The 12,786-nt window shown below is 44.3% G+C and overlaps 2 protein-coding genes across 2 annotated transcripts; one reads left to right on the forward strand and one right to left on the reverse strand.

The window, feature by feature from the left end:
- Nucleotides 1-2,909: 2,909 nt before the first annotated feature.
- PtA15_7A505 (uncharacterized protein) lies at nucleotides 2,910-4,176 on the reverse strand (the record flags this gene model as incomplete). The annotated part of the gene is made up of 2 exons (XM_053171118.1): nucleotides 2,910-4,015; nucleotides 4,095-4,176. 2 exons carry the CDS (start codon nucleotides 4,174-4,176, stop codon nucleotides 2,910-2,912), a joined length of 1,188 nt encoding a protein of 395 aa, XP_053022331.1.
- Nucleotides 4,177-5,106: 930 nt separating this feature from the next.
- PtA15_7A506 (uncharacterized protein) lies at nucleotides 5,107-7,245 on the forward strand (the record flags this gene model as incomplete). Its single annotated transcript, XM_053171119.1, has 4 exons — nucleotides 5,107-5,707; nucleotides 5,799-6,800; nucleotides 6,868-6,998; nucleotides 7,159-7,245. 4 exons carry the CDS (start codon nucleotides 5,107-5,109, stop codon nucleotides 7,243-7,245), a joined length of 1,821 nt encoding a protein of 606 aa, XP_053022332.1.
- Nucleotides 7,246-12,786: the final 5,541 nt, after the last annotated feature.

The raw sequence follows: 12,786 nt of genomic DNA on the forward strand, positions 1-12,786 counted from the left end.
CCGACCAATAGCGTTGCTATCCTGTTTGGGAAAAGTATTTGAGAGCTTACTTACTAAGCGTATTACTTTTTGGGCCAAAAATGATAAAATTCTAGCACAAGGTCATTTCGGCGGTAGAGCAAATTGATGTACAGATGATGCTAATGTTTTTCTATCTTCCTGGATTCACCAAAAATGGAGAGAAAGAAAGATTGTATCAGCGCTCTTCCTTGACGTCCAATCAGCCTACCCTTCTGTTGTCAAAGAACGGCTTATTAATACTCTCCTCAAGTTTAATATTCCCTCTTACCTGGCAGCGATTATCCAGTCCCTCCTTTCTAATCAAACAACATTGCTTTGAATGGATGATTACTTATCCCCTTCTTTCGATTTAAAATGTGGTCTCCCCCAAGGTTCCCCCCTTTCACCTATTCTGTATATCATTTATAATTCGGATCTTCTCATTGGTACCCCACTCAATCTAGATCAAAACAAACTTTCCCTTGGTTTTATTGATGATGTTACGCATTTTGTCGCTGATAGACGACTCAACAGCTGTGTTTCTACCCTCGAAAACAAAGGAAATAGGTCGTTAGAATGGGGAAAAAAAAATAACGCTATCTTTGATAAAAAGAAAGCAAAATTTATGGTTTTTACTCACAGGTCAATTGTCACCTGACCATTTCGACTTGGAGATGTTGAAATGGAACGTTTGGATTCAGTCAAGTATCTAGGGATCATCCTGGACTCTTGCCTCTTGTTCAAACTTCATCTCGATAAAGTCAAAAAATGTGGAGTCAACACGATTGGTCAACTTAACAGAATATCTTGATGTTCTTTTGGTTTGGGCTTACAGCAGTCTTGTAATCTTATTATCAGCGTTCTCCGGTCCAGGGTGATTTATGGAAGTTCGGTTTGGGCTTCTAAAAGAAACAAAGCAGCAGTCAAGAATGTTATTAGTAAAATCAATAATCAAGCTAACAGAGTTATTCTGGGAGTGTTTAAAACCACTCCGTGTGAATTTCTTGACAGAGACTCACCGCTAATCCCTTTCTTTGACATTTTAAAAAGAAAAAACCATTTATATTTGTGTAAAAGATTGTCAGCTACAGACAATCATCCAATCAAACGACTCATTCAGTACAAAATCAGCAACTCACCTCGAACTCATCTTTCATCCATTCATAACCTTCTCGATAAACATCTCATCCCCAAGTACGACTTTAATTCAATTGAAACAATCAGGCAACACCTTATCCCATCTTGGTCGGATTTTGATGTCACAATTAGCAATCTAAACATCAGTAAAAAAATGCAAAAGAGGTTATTACTAACCAAATTTTTGATAAAAAGAATAAAAATGAAATTTTACTCTTTACAGATGGTTCAAACATTCCAAATCAAGGAGCAGCTTCGGCGGCTCTGCTCAATGATTTGGTTTCATTTGCTTGTTGAATTAACAACGCCGACAAAGCATCAGCATTCGAAGCAGAAGTTCAAGCAGTCAACATTGGTCTCGACATTATCAAAAACAAGTTCATCAAGAACAATTTACCTTTTTCGAATCAGATCAACATCTATTCGGATAACCAAGCTACCCTACAAACAGTCGCTCATCCACCTTGTCCGGAGTCGAATCAATCGGTTTTGGTTCAGATTTTCGATAAACTTGAATTTTTAATTTCGACTCTTTGATTTTTGGTTTTGCTTTATTGGTGTCCGGCTCATGTCGGTATTCCAGAAAATGAAAAGGCAGATCAACTCGCAAAGACAGCAACTGAAGGGAACTTTCTTTTTGACCTTATTCAACAAACAAGAACACTATCAAATATCCAGCAAATCATTTGATCTAAATTCAAATTCAATAAGAAGAAACAATCGATCATCCGTAATAAAATAGCTTTAACCAACTCACCGATTAAGGTTTTCAAAGCGCTGAATCGACTTGAAAGAGGATTAAGTTCTACAATCTATCAACTTCGTTTGGGTCATTCGCCTCTCAACGATTTCCTTTTTCATATCAACAAGCTCGACTCACCAGATTGTGATTTTTGTCGGAAACCGGAAACCGTCAAACATTTCCTTATTGATTGCAAAAAATTTCAAGAACAAAGAAGAAAATTCAGAAGAAGATTAATATCAAACAAAATAAAGATCAATCCAAATTCACTCAAAAACTTACTCAATAATTTGTTGACTTCTGAAGCACTATCAAAGTATATCCTCGAAACGAATCGATTCAAAAATATTAAAACCTATATCGAAGAAGAAGATTAAATCACTTTCTCTTGTCTTTTTTATTTTATTTTATTTCAGTTATCTTTGACTTACCGGTTGTGTTGTTTCTAAGCGTGTATTCGGTGGGAAAGATCGGGCTGGTTCCTAGGGGGAGTCGGTTTCGGTCAACTTCCTGCCCGCTTACATCATCAGGGTATGTGGCTTGAGCAACCACATAACACGTACTGTCTGGGCCGCAGTCATGACGGAAGTTGGCTGGATTCGGCTTTCGCGAAGTATCAGACTCGTTTAAAGAGATGGATTTTCATTGTGATCACTTTCTTTGGGCGCGTCTTTCTTTTTTTCTCTTTTTTCTCTCAAAAACAACTCAGATAAAACAAATCATATTCAACGATAAAAATAAATCTTATATTTATTCAATCATGTACTTTACTCTAAACATCATCGCATGTATCTTTATAACCTAGTATTCACCTAGTGCGGAATGTCAAAACAATAAGCACTAAAAAAAAAAAAAAAAAGACTGTAGCACATCCTTGTAACCACATAACCTGCCAACCCACATAGCAAATTCTGTCCACTGACAGAAATGTGGCTAGACAGGTTTGACTGCTCATAAGCCTTTCCCAAAGAGAGCGCTCCATACAGCTCCGTTAAGTGATTCACTGATGAAGGACAAAGAAGAATGCATATTATAAACGATTTTCTGCAAAGGAGTTGGCAGCTTGGATAGCATTATGGGTAGCTGTAAAGAACAAACTGTTCCAAGTGATAAACCAAGATCTGTAATAAATTTGTGAAGGCAACCCGTCTATGTCAGGGAATAAAGGCGCTATATAAAGTTCTGCGAGAAGTACATAAGATTGAAAAAGTTCTGAGAGTGTTTTGATTTCGCAAACGAGTTCTGAGCAAGTATCGACTGGTGGATCTGTGTCGGCTTCTTCCAACCTCGATACCATATACATACAAGTCGCTCCCAGTTCTTCTGCCGATTGGTGTAAGAAGTTCAGTTGATGAGAAGACATCTCTGTAAATAATGCCACCCTCTTCTGTTTCATTCCGCCTGTTTCTAGTTTGTCAAAAAATAGATTGGATAGTTTAATGATCGGTAATATCGATCTGCCAAGCTGGATCGCTGGCCGACTCATCGGAGGTTCCCGGTCCGGATGGAAAAGGTTTGAATACTGTTCGCCTGCAGAATCAATTCTTGATGTGGCTTCGACCCAAAGATCCGGAATAATGTGTAATTCAGACCCTTTTAGCCATCTGATGGCTGCATCGATCAAGTAGTCTAGATTGTGAGAAGAGACCGGGAAAACATAATGATCCGTTTTTTTCGGGGGCTTGATAGTACCACGGGCCCTCTGAAAAAATTCAAGCATGGCACAGCTCAATTCGCCTCTGATAGCACTGTCCAGACCAACGAGTCTGTAACATTTGAACTCTTGGAAGTACTGATCGTTGGTTTGATTGGGTGCAGGTAAATTGCCGGGAATGATGTCATCAATTGCATGAATCATTTCGTCCAAAGTGCGATGCAGGTGTGGCTGGATCTCTAGAACGAGTTGGAGTTGTGAGTGCGGTTCTTTCAGCCAGTTTTCCAGGTTATCCAGAGCTTCCGTAATGCGTCGAACTTGTTGTTTTAGCTCGGGTAGAAGGCTTGAGTGCAGATGAGAGTGGATGCCTCTCTTCGAACGCAGTCGATCGATAGAAATATCCGTTGTGATGCCATTAGGAATAAATCTAGGCCAGCGAGACTGCTGTGCACAGAGACGTTCAAAGCCTTGGATAGCTAGATCTGCAGGTTTGATGAGCAGTTAATTGCTTTGAAAACGAGATAAATTGATTTGATCAAAAGATCTTATGTGGATACACACCTACTTGGTGCTGGTCAAGCTGCTGGGTTGCTTGTGTACCAGTGTTGGGCGTGTCTATGAGTCCATCGTTTGGGTTGGACATTATCGCGGGGGTCTTCGATGTTTTGCGCGTCTTCGTCGATCAACGAACTTTCAGAGTCCAAAACGAATTCCACTCAATCACCCGAATTCCACTGAATCACTCTAGCGTGTTGCCGTCCTCGGACCTGGGATGATGAAGGAGAGCATGTGATCAACACCAGGAAAACAAAAACAGCGAGACAAAGAACTCATCAACCAAGGGGAAAGAGACGCGTAAACAGACAAAGAGAGAGAGAAAATCAATGGCATACCTCGGATGCCGGCCGCGGAAAGGAGTGAGGAAAGATAACTATTTACGTACATAAACCAACCATATTCTTGCTGACTGGACATACCCCAAATTCTAAGCCCGCGGTCCGACGGATACTTGCTATCACATCCGGAGCACCTGAGCCCGGAGGCCCGGATCGCAACCTTAGCTGAGATCGATCGACAAGAGCAGCAGAGCAACAGCTGACCATCTCCATCCATACCAGGAATACAGCAACACTCCGTGATCTCTGGTTGGTTCCCACTCCGATTCTATCGCCGAGCACTCCTCCTTCCTTCGCCTTTGCTTTCTCCAACCTCAGGGGGCCTCCATTTTCGCCGGTCAACAGCAGGTTCTCTTGCTCTATATTCTGAAGTTGTTGGTATGTAAGCTTCCCCTCCGAACTATGTTGTAATTGGCCTCTTCCCACTTACTTTTACCTGCACTGTTTTTTTTAGAAAGAAAAACCTTGAGAAGTTGAGGTTCCGCCGACTCTAACCATCGTGGTCAATTCAACCGTCTCGCGAGGTTTATCTTGTTTCAATATTTGTCAGTCCCATCTTCTTACCTGAAACATCATGGCCACTGATTACAGTATGCGTATGCCTCTCGACTGACTTCATTGATATGATTTGATCCACGACTTGATTGATTTGCAGTGATCTCGGAAGCAGTCTTCAGATGTCTCAGCGTTATCTGACCGATCCAAGTCTTTCCTCAGGCAATCATCCTACCCATCCATCATCAAGCACAAGCCCAGCCATGTTCCTCAATGAACACGGCCCGCGGAGACCGACAGACCCGGCTGAAATGAGACAACTCATACTCGATTACCTTTGTCACCAATGTTTTGTCGATACCGCTTCAGCATTTGCCAGAGAATCCGCCCCCAGCAGCAACAGACCTCGCCCAGAAACTGCCGATGGACCTGCCCATGCCCCATCCAAGACGCCATCAGCAGATAAACCGAACCAATCGACTCTGGCCGTGAAGGATACTGTAGTTGAACGCACCGTAAGGTTCGATACAGACGATGATGGTGACGCAGAGATGGGTGATTTGGTAGACACTTCCAGCTCACATGGTCTCCTTCACTCCAATCTCCCTGGGGTCTCTGGAAGCTCCGAGGAACATTTGGCCAACGAGACTTCTAGCTTGCCCAGGGATGAGATGTCCGTCAATGGAGAGAATTCCTCGGCCAATCGGTTGGCCGGCACCGATCGCGGTGGATATTACCCAGATTGGACTGCACAGGACGTACAAACAACCCGGATACGATTAGGTAAAGCTATCCTACTCTTTCTTTCTTTCTTGTCCCGAGTTCCCAATTGTGATGCTGATCGGAGACGTGTTTTGATTGATGTCCATCAAAGCCATCAAAGAACACATAGTCGGCGGGAGAATCAAGGAGGCTATCAAGCTTATAGAAGCACATTTTCCAGCCGTCCTAGGCCCTCCTCTTACTCCCAAGTCCTGCGGAACATCTATGCCTGGCAGCTCTTCCACTACCGCTCACAATCCTTATAGTTCTACCGCCCCCGATCCTAGCACTTCCAGCGGTCAAACTCCTGGCACTTCGAACGGCCAAATCCCGAACCATGTCCTCGCCCAGCGCAAAGCTCGCATCTCCTTCGCCAATCGTCCGCTAAGGGGAGCGGTATCCTCACGTAGTGGGTTGAATTCATCAAGTATGAGCTCGAGCTCACCAAATCGCTCACAAAACAACTCGCGACAGGGCTCTTCGAAGATTGACTTGAACACGACATCCGCTCCCATCTCATCATCTGACATGATTCTCAGCCAAAGCCATCTTTCTCACGGATCGTTTGGGTCGTTGAATCCAGCACACGTCGCCTTGAACTTACAGATCCAATTTTTTGTTGAATTTGTCCGGTCGATCTCGCAAAGCCAGCCGACCAACTCCAACGGATTAGAGCATGATAGCGAGAATCGCACTCGGGGTTCATCAGCTGCTCCTGGTACTGAAAATGGACACGCCAACGGGAAGATGTCAGAACACGCAGTCCGAAAGCTCGGTGGATCATCACCTACTAGCCACTCCGGCGGACCATCGAACGGGATGGCCACCGATCTTTCGAACTCCGTGGGCGCGTTGAGCGATGACACTTCGACCACCTCATCTAGCGTTTCGACTCGGACGACCTCGCTGGCATTATCCTTGCCGCATTGTCGGGCTTTACATGACTTTGTACATCAGCTACCCGAACCGGTCGAGCGTGCTATCTTTGCAAAGGAGTTGGAAAACGTCGCGGGTCTGTTGGCCTATGTCGACCCGTGGGACTCGCCCGTCCGAAAGTATCTCGATCAAAGCCGGAGGGATTTGTTGGCGCATCGAGTCAATGCAGCCATCCTCGGTAAGCACTCTCATCCAGCCAACTGATCATCACTTTCGTGCAGATTTCCCTAATTTGGGTTCTCCAGTCCATCTGGGTAGATCCCCCACTTCGATCTTGCAACTGGTGGCCCAACAGACTTGTTTTACCTGGTCGATGCTCACCGAACTAGAGGAGCAAATCTCCTGTCCTACGCCAGAAGAGAAATCCAGAACAAAGGTCGGTTTTTTTTTCTCCAATTCATCGTTTGGTCCGATTGCATTGTTCCCGATGGCTCCCCTACATGTACAGTGTTACTGAGTCTTTACCAACTCCTCTTCCACGACAATAACATCCCGTTTACTACCGATTTCGATTCTTGGGACTTTCAATCGACCAGCCAATCGATTTTTTCAACTTCCAAGAGTTTGTTAATCTGAACGATTTCGGTGATGGTCGTGGTAATAGCAATACTACCACTGGCTAACTTTTTTTTTTTGAGGGCGCATCATCTCATCACTTATTCATCTTCATTCATCGTTCTAGTGATTTTCTCCTATTTATCATTTTTTTTTTGTAATAAGTTCATACTGTTCATCAGTTTCATAATATAAATATGAATATATACTACTGGGATAGAAAAATCGGCGTCCAGTTTTCTTTCAATGTGGCATATTCCATTCATATATATATATACATTTATTCCATTTTTGTACCGTGCAGCAATGCTATCCAATGGAACCTTCCTCCTTTTTTCTCCCTTTGAAATTTCCTTTTGGGTGGGATCGTCATGTCTTAATAACAAAGTTTCCTTCAGTCTTACTTTTCTCCAAGAGGAACGACCAGTGTTCTCTACCTGTATTTGTTTGTTTTTCTTTTGTACTTTCATCTAGCCTTTACGACATGGATTTGAAATGGGGCAAATGATTTTTACAAAGTGGATTTTGCAGGGTGGCCAAAGGTGATAGACATTGGCTTGGGAGAAGAGTGTGGCAGATGATGTGCATGCATGCAGGCAGAGTATCTTTTTAGTTCTCTTTCTTTTCTCTAGTGGGTGTATAGATTAAAAGCATACAACACAAGATCTCCAACAGTGATTTCCCATTCCCTGGAAAAAAAAAATCCATAATCCCCCCCCCCCCCCCCTAGGCAGCTTCATGAGTCTGAAACTCTGCAACCTGGGAGGAATCAGATGTGATAGCAGGTCTATTTATAGCCATACCACATTCCTCAAGCGCTTTTGTTTGCTTCAATTCCCCATTCCCCGTACTGTGCTTTGTTTCCATCGCTAGTCAGCAATGCTCACTTTCCTTTGTTTTACTATTCCCTTATCCAAAACCAACACTTTGCCCTGATTCCATGACAATTCTTCTTATCAGGCAATTCCACCAATCCACTTCAACACAATTCAGTCAGCCACAACATTCCTTCTTCATTGGTAGGTCCGATTACACATCACATTTACCGTGGTGTGTTTGCTAGCTTGACATAACTGTGCTACCTTTCCAAAAGTTTTGACCATTGCAATCTAACCCTATCCGGACCTGGCATTATCATTCTGATTGTACTTTAAAATTGGCAGATGCAGAACCATGAACTGCCATTATTATCCTGACTTTCCCCTCTTCTTCCCTACTTTACAATTTGAACATCAAACGGTGTCACAGTTATATCCAAGACCAACACACTGGGCTCACCTTCAGAGGATGACTCATCCCTGATACTGTAACATCTCATCATCTATGTATTGAAAGAACTCAAAGAACTAAGAGTTTATTTCTTTTTGTTAGTTTTCTAACTACTTTCCTATATACAACTCATAATAGGTAAATGTATAAAAGTGAGAAGCATCTTTACCTAAGAGCAGGCAATAGGCCGCAGTCTCTTTGATAAAAGAGTTTTAGATAAAAAGAAAGTATGTTTGAAACAGATTTCTATTTCTGGATCTGGATGATTGGTTCTGCGTTAAGTAGATGACCATTAGCTATCCTTCTTGCTACCAAGGTTCAAGCCTTCTGTCCTTACTTTGATGGAGCTTTTAGCTTTTGCTGCCCTGGGTTTGGCTTGATTCGGTGAAACGGCTCAGGAGTATCGCGACGTTGTCTAATGAACATCTGTCCCTCCACATCAGCCTTTTTGTTTCTTTAGCCAATCTGCCTACAACACAGTCACTCACCAAGTTTTTCTCCACCTGTTTGAGTGGGTTTGGTTGCGCTGGTCTTTTCTGCTGGGACTGTGCCTAGAGAAATGGATAGAGCGTTAGCTACTATCTAATCATCGTACTCTAGTCTTATAACAACTTCTTACCTTTGGCGCTTGTTGTTATTTGCTTGAGTAGAGACTTGCTCTTGGATTTTTCCTTGAGCTTGTTTTTGCTGCTTGCGGTTGTGGTCACTGTATGCATCATGGAGATGTAATTAGTTTTCAAACTCCCGCCGCACTGCGCTTTGTGCTGCGGAAAAGGTTTTTTCCGCAGCTTTAGTTCGCAAAAGTCTTCTCAATTTATGAGAAGATTGTTGGTCCCCTTGGCTGGTATTCTCACAGCCTCCCATGCTTCGAGTTGCACGATTCAAAGCAGCTTCAATGATTGAGATGACTGAAAGCTTGAGAAGTGATCTTTTGATGGTGGTTTGACCGGTCAATTTGGTGAGAACGTCCGCTGGATTTTCAGTTGTTTTGATGTAAAGAACCCGCAGTAATCCTATGCCAATTAGCTCTCAAACAAAGTGCAGTCAAATTGACATGTGCTTCGTTTGAAAACCGTTTCGAGAGGTCTTGCTTTTGGCGAGGTCAATCGCTCCTTGATTGTCAATGAAAACTCGAATTTGCCGAAGATTAGGAGAGATTGTAGTTTCATCTGCCAAATTAGCAATCCACGCAAGGTCCCTGCCGAGGTCTGAGAATGCCTTGTATTCGGCTTCCGTAGTGGATAGAGAGACAGTTGCCTGTTTTGACGATTTCCAGTTGATTAAGTGAGAGCCAGACTGAACAATGAAGCCAGTTGTAGATCGCCAAGTGTCGGGACAGTTTCCCCAGTCGGAATCTACAAACGCCTGCACCTCTGAGTTTGACTGCTTGACGTATGTCAGACCAATATTGCGAGTGCCTTTCAGGTACCGGAACACCTGCACAGCGGCGTGGTAGTGTTTGATCCCCGGTTGTTCCAGAAATTGCAACAGCTTGCTGACCGAGAATGCTATGTTGGGTCTTGTCAAGATACTAAGGTAGTTGAGAGATCCCACCAGAGCTCTATAGTTGACGTTCATGTCCTGAAACGCCTTTACTTCAGCGGTTGTTGCCTTCTTCAGATGTTCATGCGGGTTGAGCGGACACGAGGCCGTGTGCTAATCCTCAAGGTGAAATTTCGCCAGTTTCCTGTCAATATACTGAGTCTGATTTATTTGAAGTCCATTTTCAAATCGTTTGATATTCATGCCTAAGAGGAATGCTTATGAGTCTTGGGTTTGTTTGATACTGAGACCGTGTACGCCTGCCTTCGCTCTTGCTTCCCTTCCAGAATGTTACGCTGATCAATTCCACCTATAATTATTTGCGCCAGTGTTGTTGGAAAGGTAGTGTCGCCGACTGCTTTGTTTTGAGTAGGTTCCTGACTTGGTGTTTTAGAATTTAGGGCTTGCAGCAGGTCTTCAAAGCTCGTCTCCTCCTCCCCTTCTTCTCCGTCTTCTTCCGCTTCCTTGTCCGCAGGCAAGTCCTTGTCTGAATCAAAAGGCAGGTCTGCTTCTGAGTTGAAGATAGGCAGTCTGTCTCCATTCGAGTGATTGTAGCTTTGACGCAATGCTCCACATGCCAGAAACAATTTTTCATCAAAGTGTGCATGCTTCACATTGACTACCTGTTTGTCCTTGAGTCGACAGATTCTATAGGACAAGTAGCTGTTCTTGTAACCCAACAAGACTCCCTCCCAAGAAATCGGTCCAAACTTCTGCTTCCTTTCCTGCTTGGGTTTGACAACCCATACCCTGGACCTGAACGGCCGGAAAAAATTCATGTTGGGTGGTGTCTTGAAGAGGAGCTCCACCGGCGACTTCTTGCTTTTTGACAGGGATGGCAGACAGTTAGTAGTTGCCGTCGCAGTCTGCACGGCTTCTCCCCACCATTTGGAGGCCATGTTTGATTGCATTATGAGGCATCAAGTCATGTCAATTATGGTCCGATTAGCTTGCTCCGCTAGTCCGTTGTTCTGCAGTGTGTAGGGCGGCGAGACGTTGTGCTGGATCCCTGATACCTTAAGCACATTGCTGAGCATTTGGTTGCAAAACTCGCCCCCCCGTCAGTCAACAGTTTCTTGATCCTTCCTCCCGTTTGGTTCTCGAATAGCTTTTTGAATTTGAGGAAAGCCTTGGTTGCTTGATCTTTGGTCTTCAGAATCACTGTGTGTATGTATCCGGTGTGTTGATCAACCAAGGTTAGAAAGTATCTTGCACCGCCATTGGTGGCTGGGACTATTGGGCCAACTAGGTCTCCGTGAACAACCTCAAGCGCTGCAGTAGTCTCCTTGAAGTGACTTTGGAAGGGTACTCTAGTTACTTTACCCTTCATGCAGGCATCGCAAGCGGTTGTCTTGGTTAGGTCAAGCTTCGTTGGAATAGCGATCGCCATTCACCTTGCGCAAGTGTGTCCTAGCCAATTATGCCATTTCACAAAGTCGGATTGCGGTTTCTCCGCCTCTGCGGCCAACCCAAAAACCAGATTTTCCGGGTCAAGGACTCCTTTGAGTTCAAGCAGATTGTTATCCAAGTCCACCGCGATAGGATCACCGCCATTGATTTTTGTTGGGCCCCTTTTTGGGGCCTAGCCTCTGACTCACTAGACACAAGTACTTAGCTCTCACACAGACTGGTTTTGCTCCTTCATAATCAACATTGTCTCAAACCATCACAGGTTATAAGCCCTTTTTCTTGCTTCATCAATCCACCCAGCGTAGGGTCTCAAATCGTGGTTCTCTGATTCCTTTTCTTCTGCTTATCGTCTTCTATCCCAGCGTAGGGATATCTCTTTATCTTCTTAATCACCCAGCGTAGGGTTCCTATCTTCTGCATCCAATATATCATCGACCGAACGCTGAGCTTGAAAATAGCCGTTGTGAACTAAACTAGAGTCTAGCTAGCTCGCACCCGATACCTTGGTACCTAGGGGGTTGAAATTTATAACGGTGAAGATAGAGCAAGGCGGGAGGCCAAACGGATCTTCATCCTCTGTGCTGTTCTATCAAAATCTCTACTCTGCTCAATACTCAAAGTGTTCTCTCTCTATCTCGCCCTGCACCAATTTTTTTTTACTCTCTTCTTTGAATCTACAATCTCCCTTTCCTTCTGATATCTCTCCGACTCCAAACCACAACTCTCGTATTTTTTTTCTCAGACATCTCTCCATATCCAAACCGAAAAATCTCACATCCATCTCTCCTCCTCACATCCTACTTCCGATCCCCTTCTCTTTCTCTTTCTTTGAAACCATGTCATACTCCCCTCGAAACACTCACTCACCTCCCTCGGCTAATAATCCTTGGCTTCCACCTGATCTAGGAGGCATTCGACCAGACGCCTTCGCAACAACCAATTGGCCAGCTTCCACGAATCATCACCGGTCCCGCAGTAGACACGCCTCAACTCCTCAGAATACCGGACCAGACATGCCTGGACTTGAAGATCGAGACGCTCATGGACCAGGCGACGACGGTCCCGCAATATACACGGATGCTGATGTTGCCAGATTTCTTCAGCAGGCACAGCAGAGCAGCAGGACGGTCGGTCAAAATGTTTGGGACGCTATCGCTCGGTTGACCGATGCGGAGAAGCTGAAGGCGGACGGATCGAACTTCACCATGTGGGACCTGTTCCTTCGTGAGCGTGCACGGGAGCTTTTCGCAGATAGTCTATGGTTCACCAAGGCGAATCCACACTTGGCCAACAAACAATTGGGTCGATCTCTTCTCCTGGCGACTGTCGACACTGCGCTTGTTTGGTTACTGTTGAAGCAAAGCACCGTTTACGGCATGTATGATCAT

This window comes from Puccinia triticina, chromosome 7A, assembly GCF_026914185.1.
Source record: "Puccinia triticina chromosome 7A, complete sequence".
NCBI lineage: Eukaryota > Fungi > Basidiomycota > Pucciniomycetes > Pucciniales > Pucciniaceae > Puccinia > Puccinia triticina.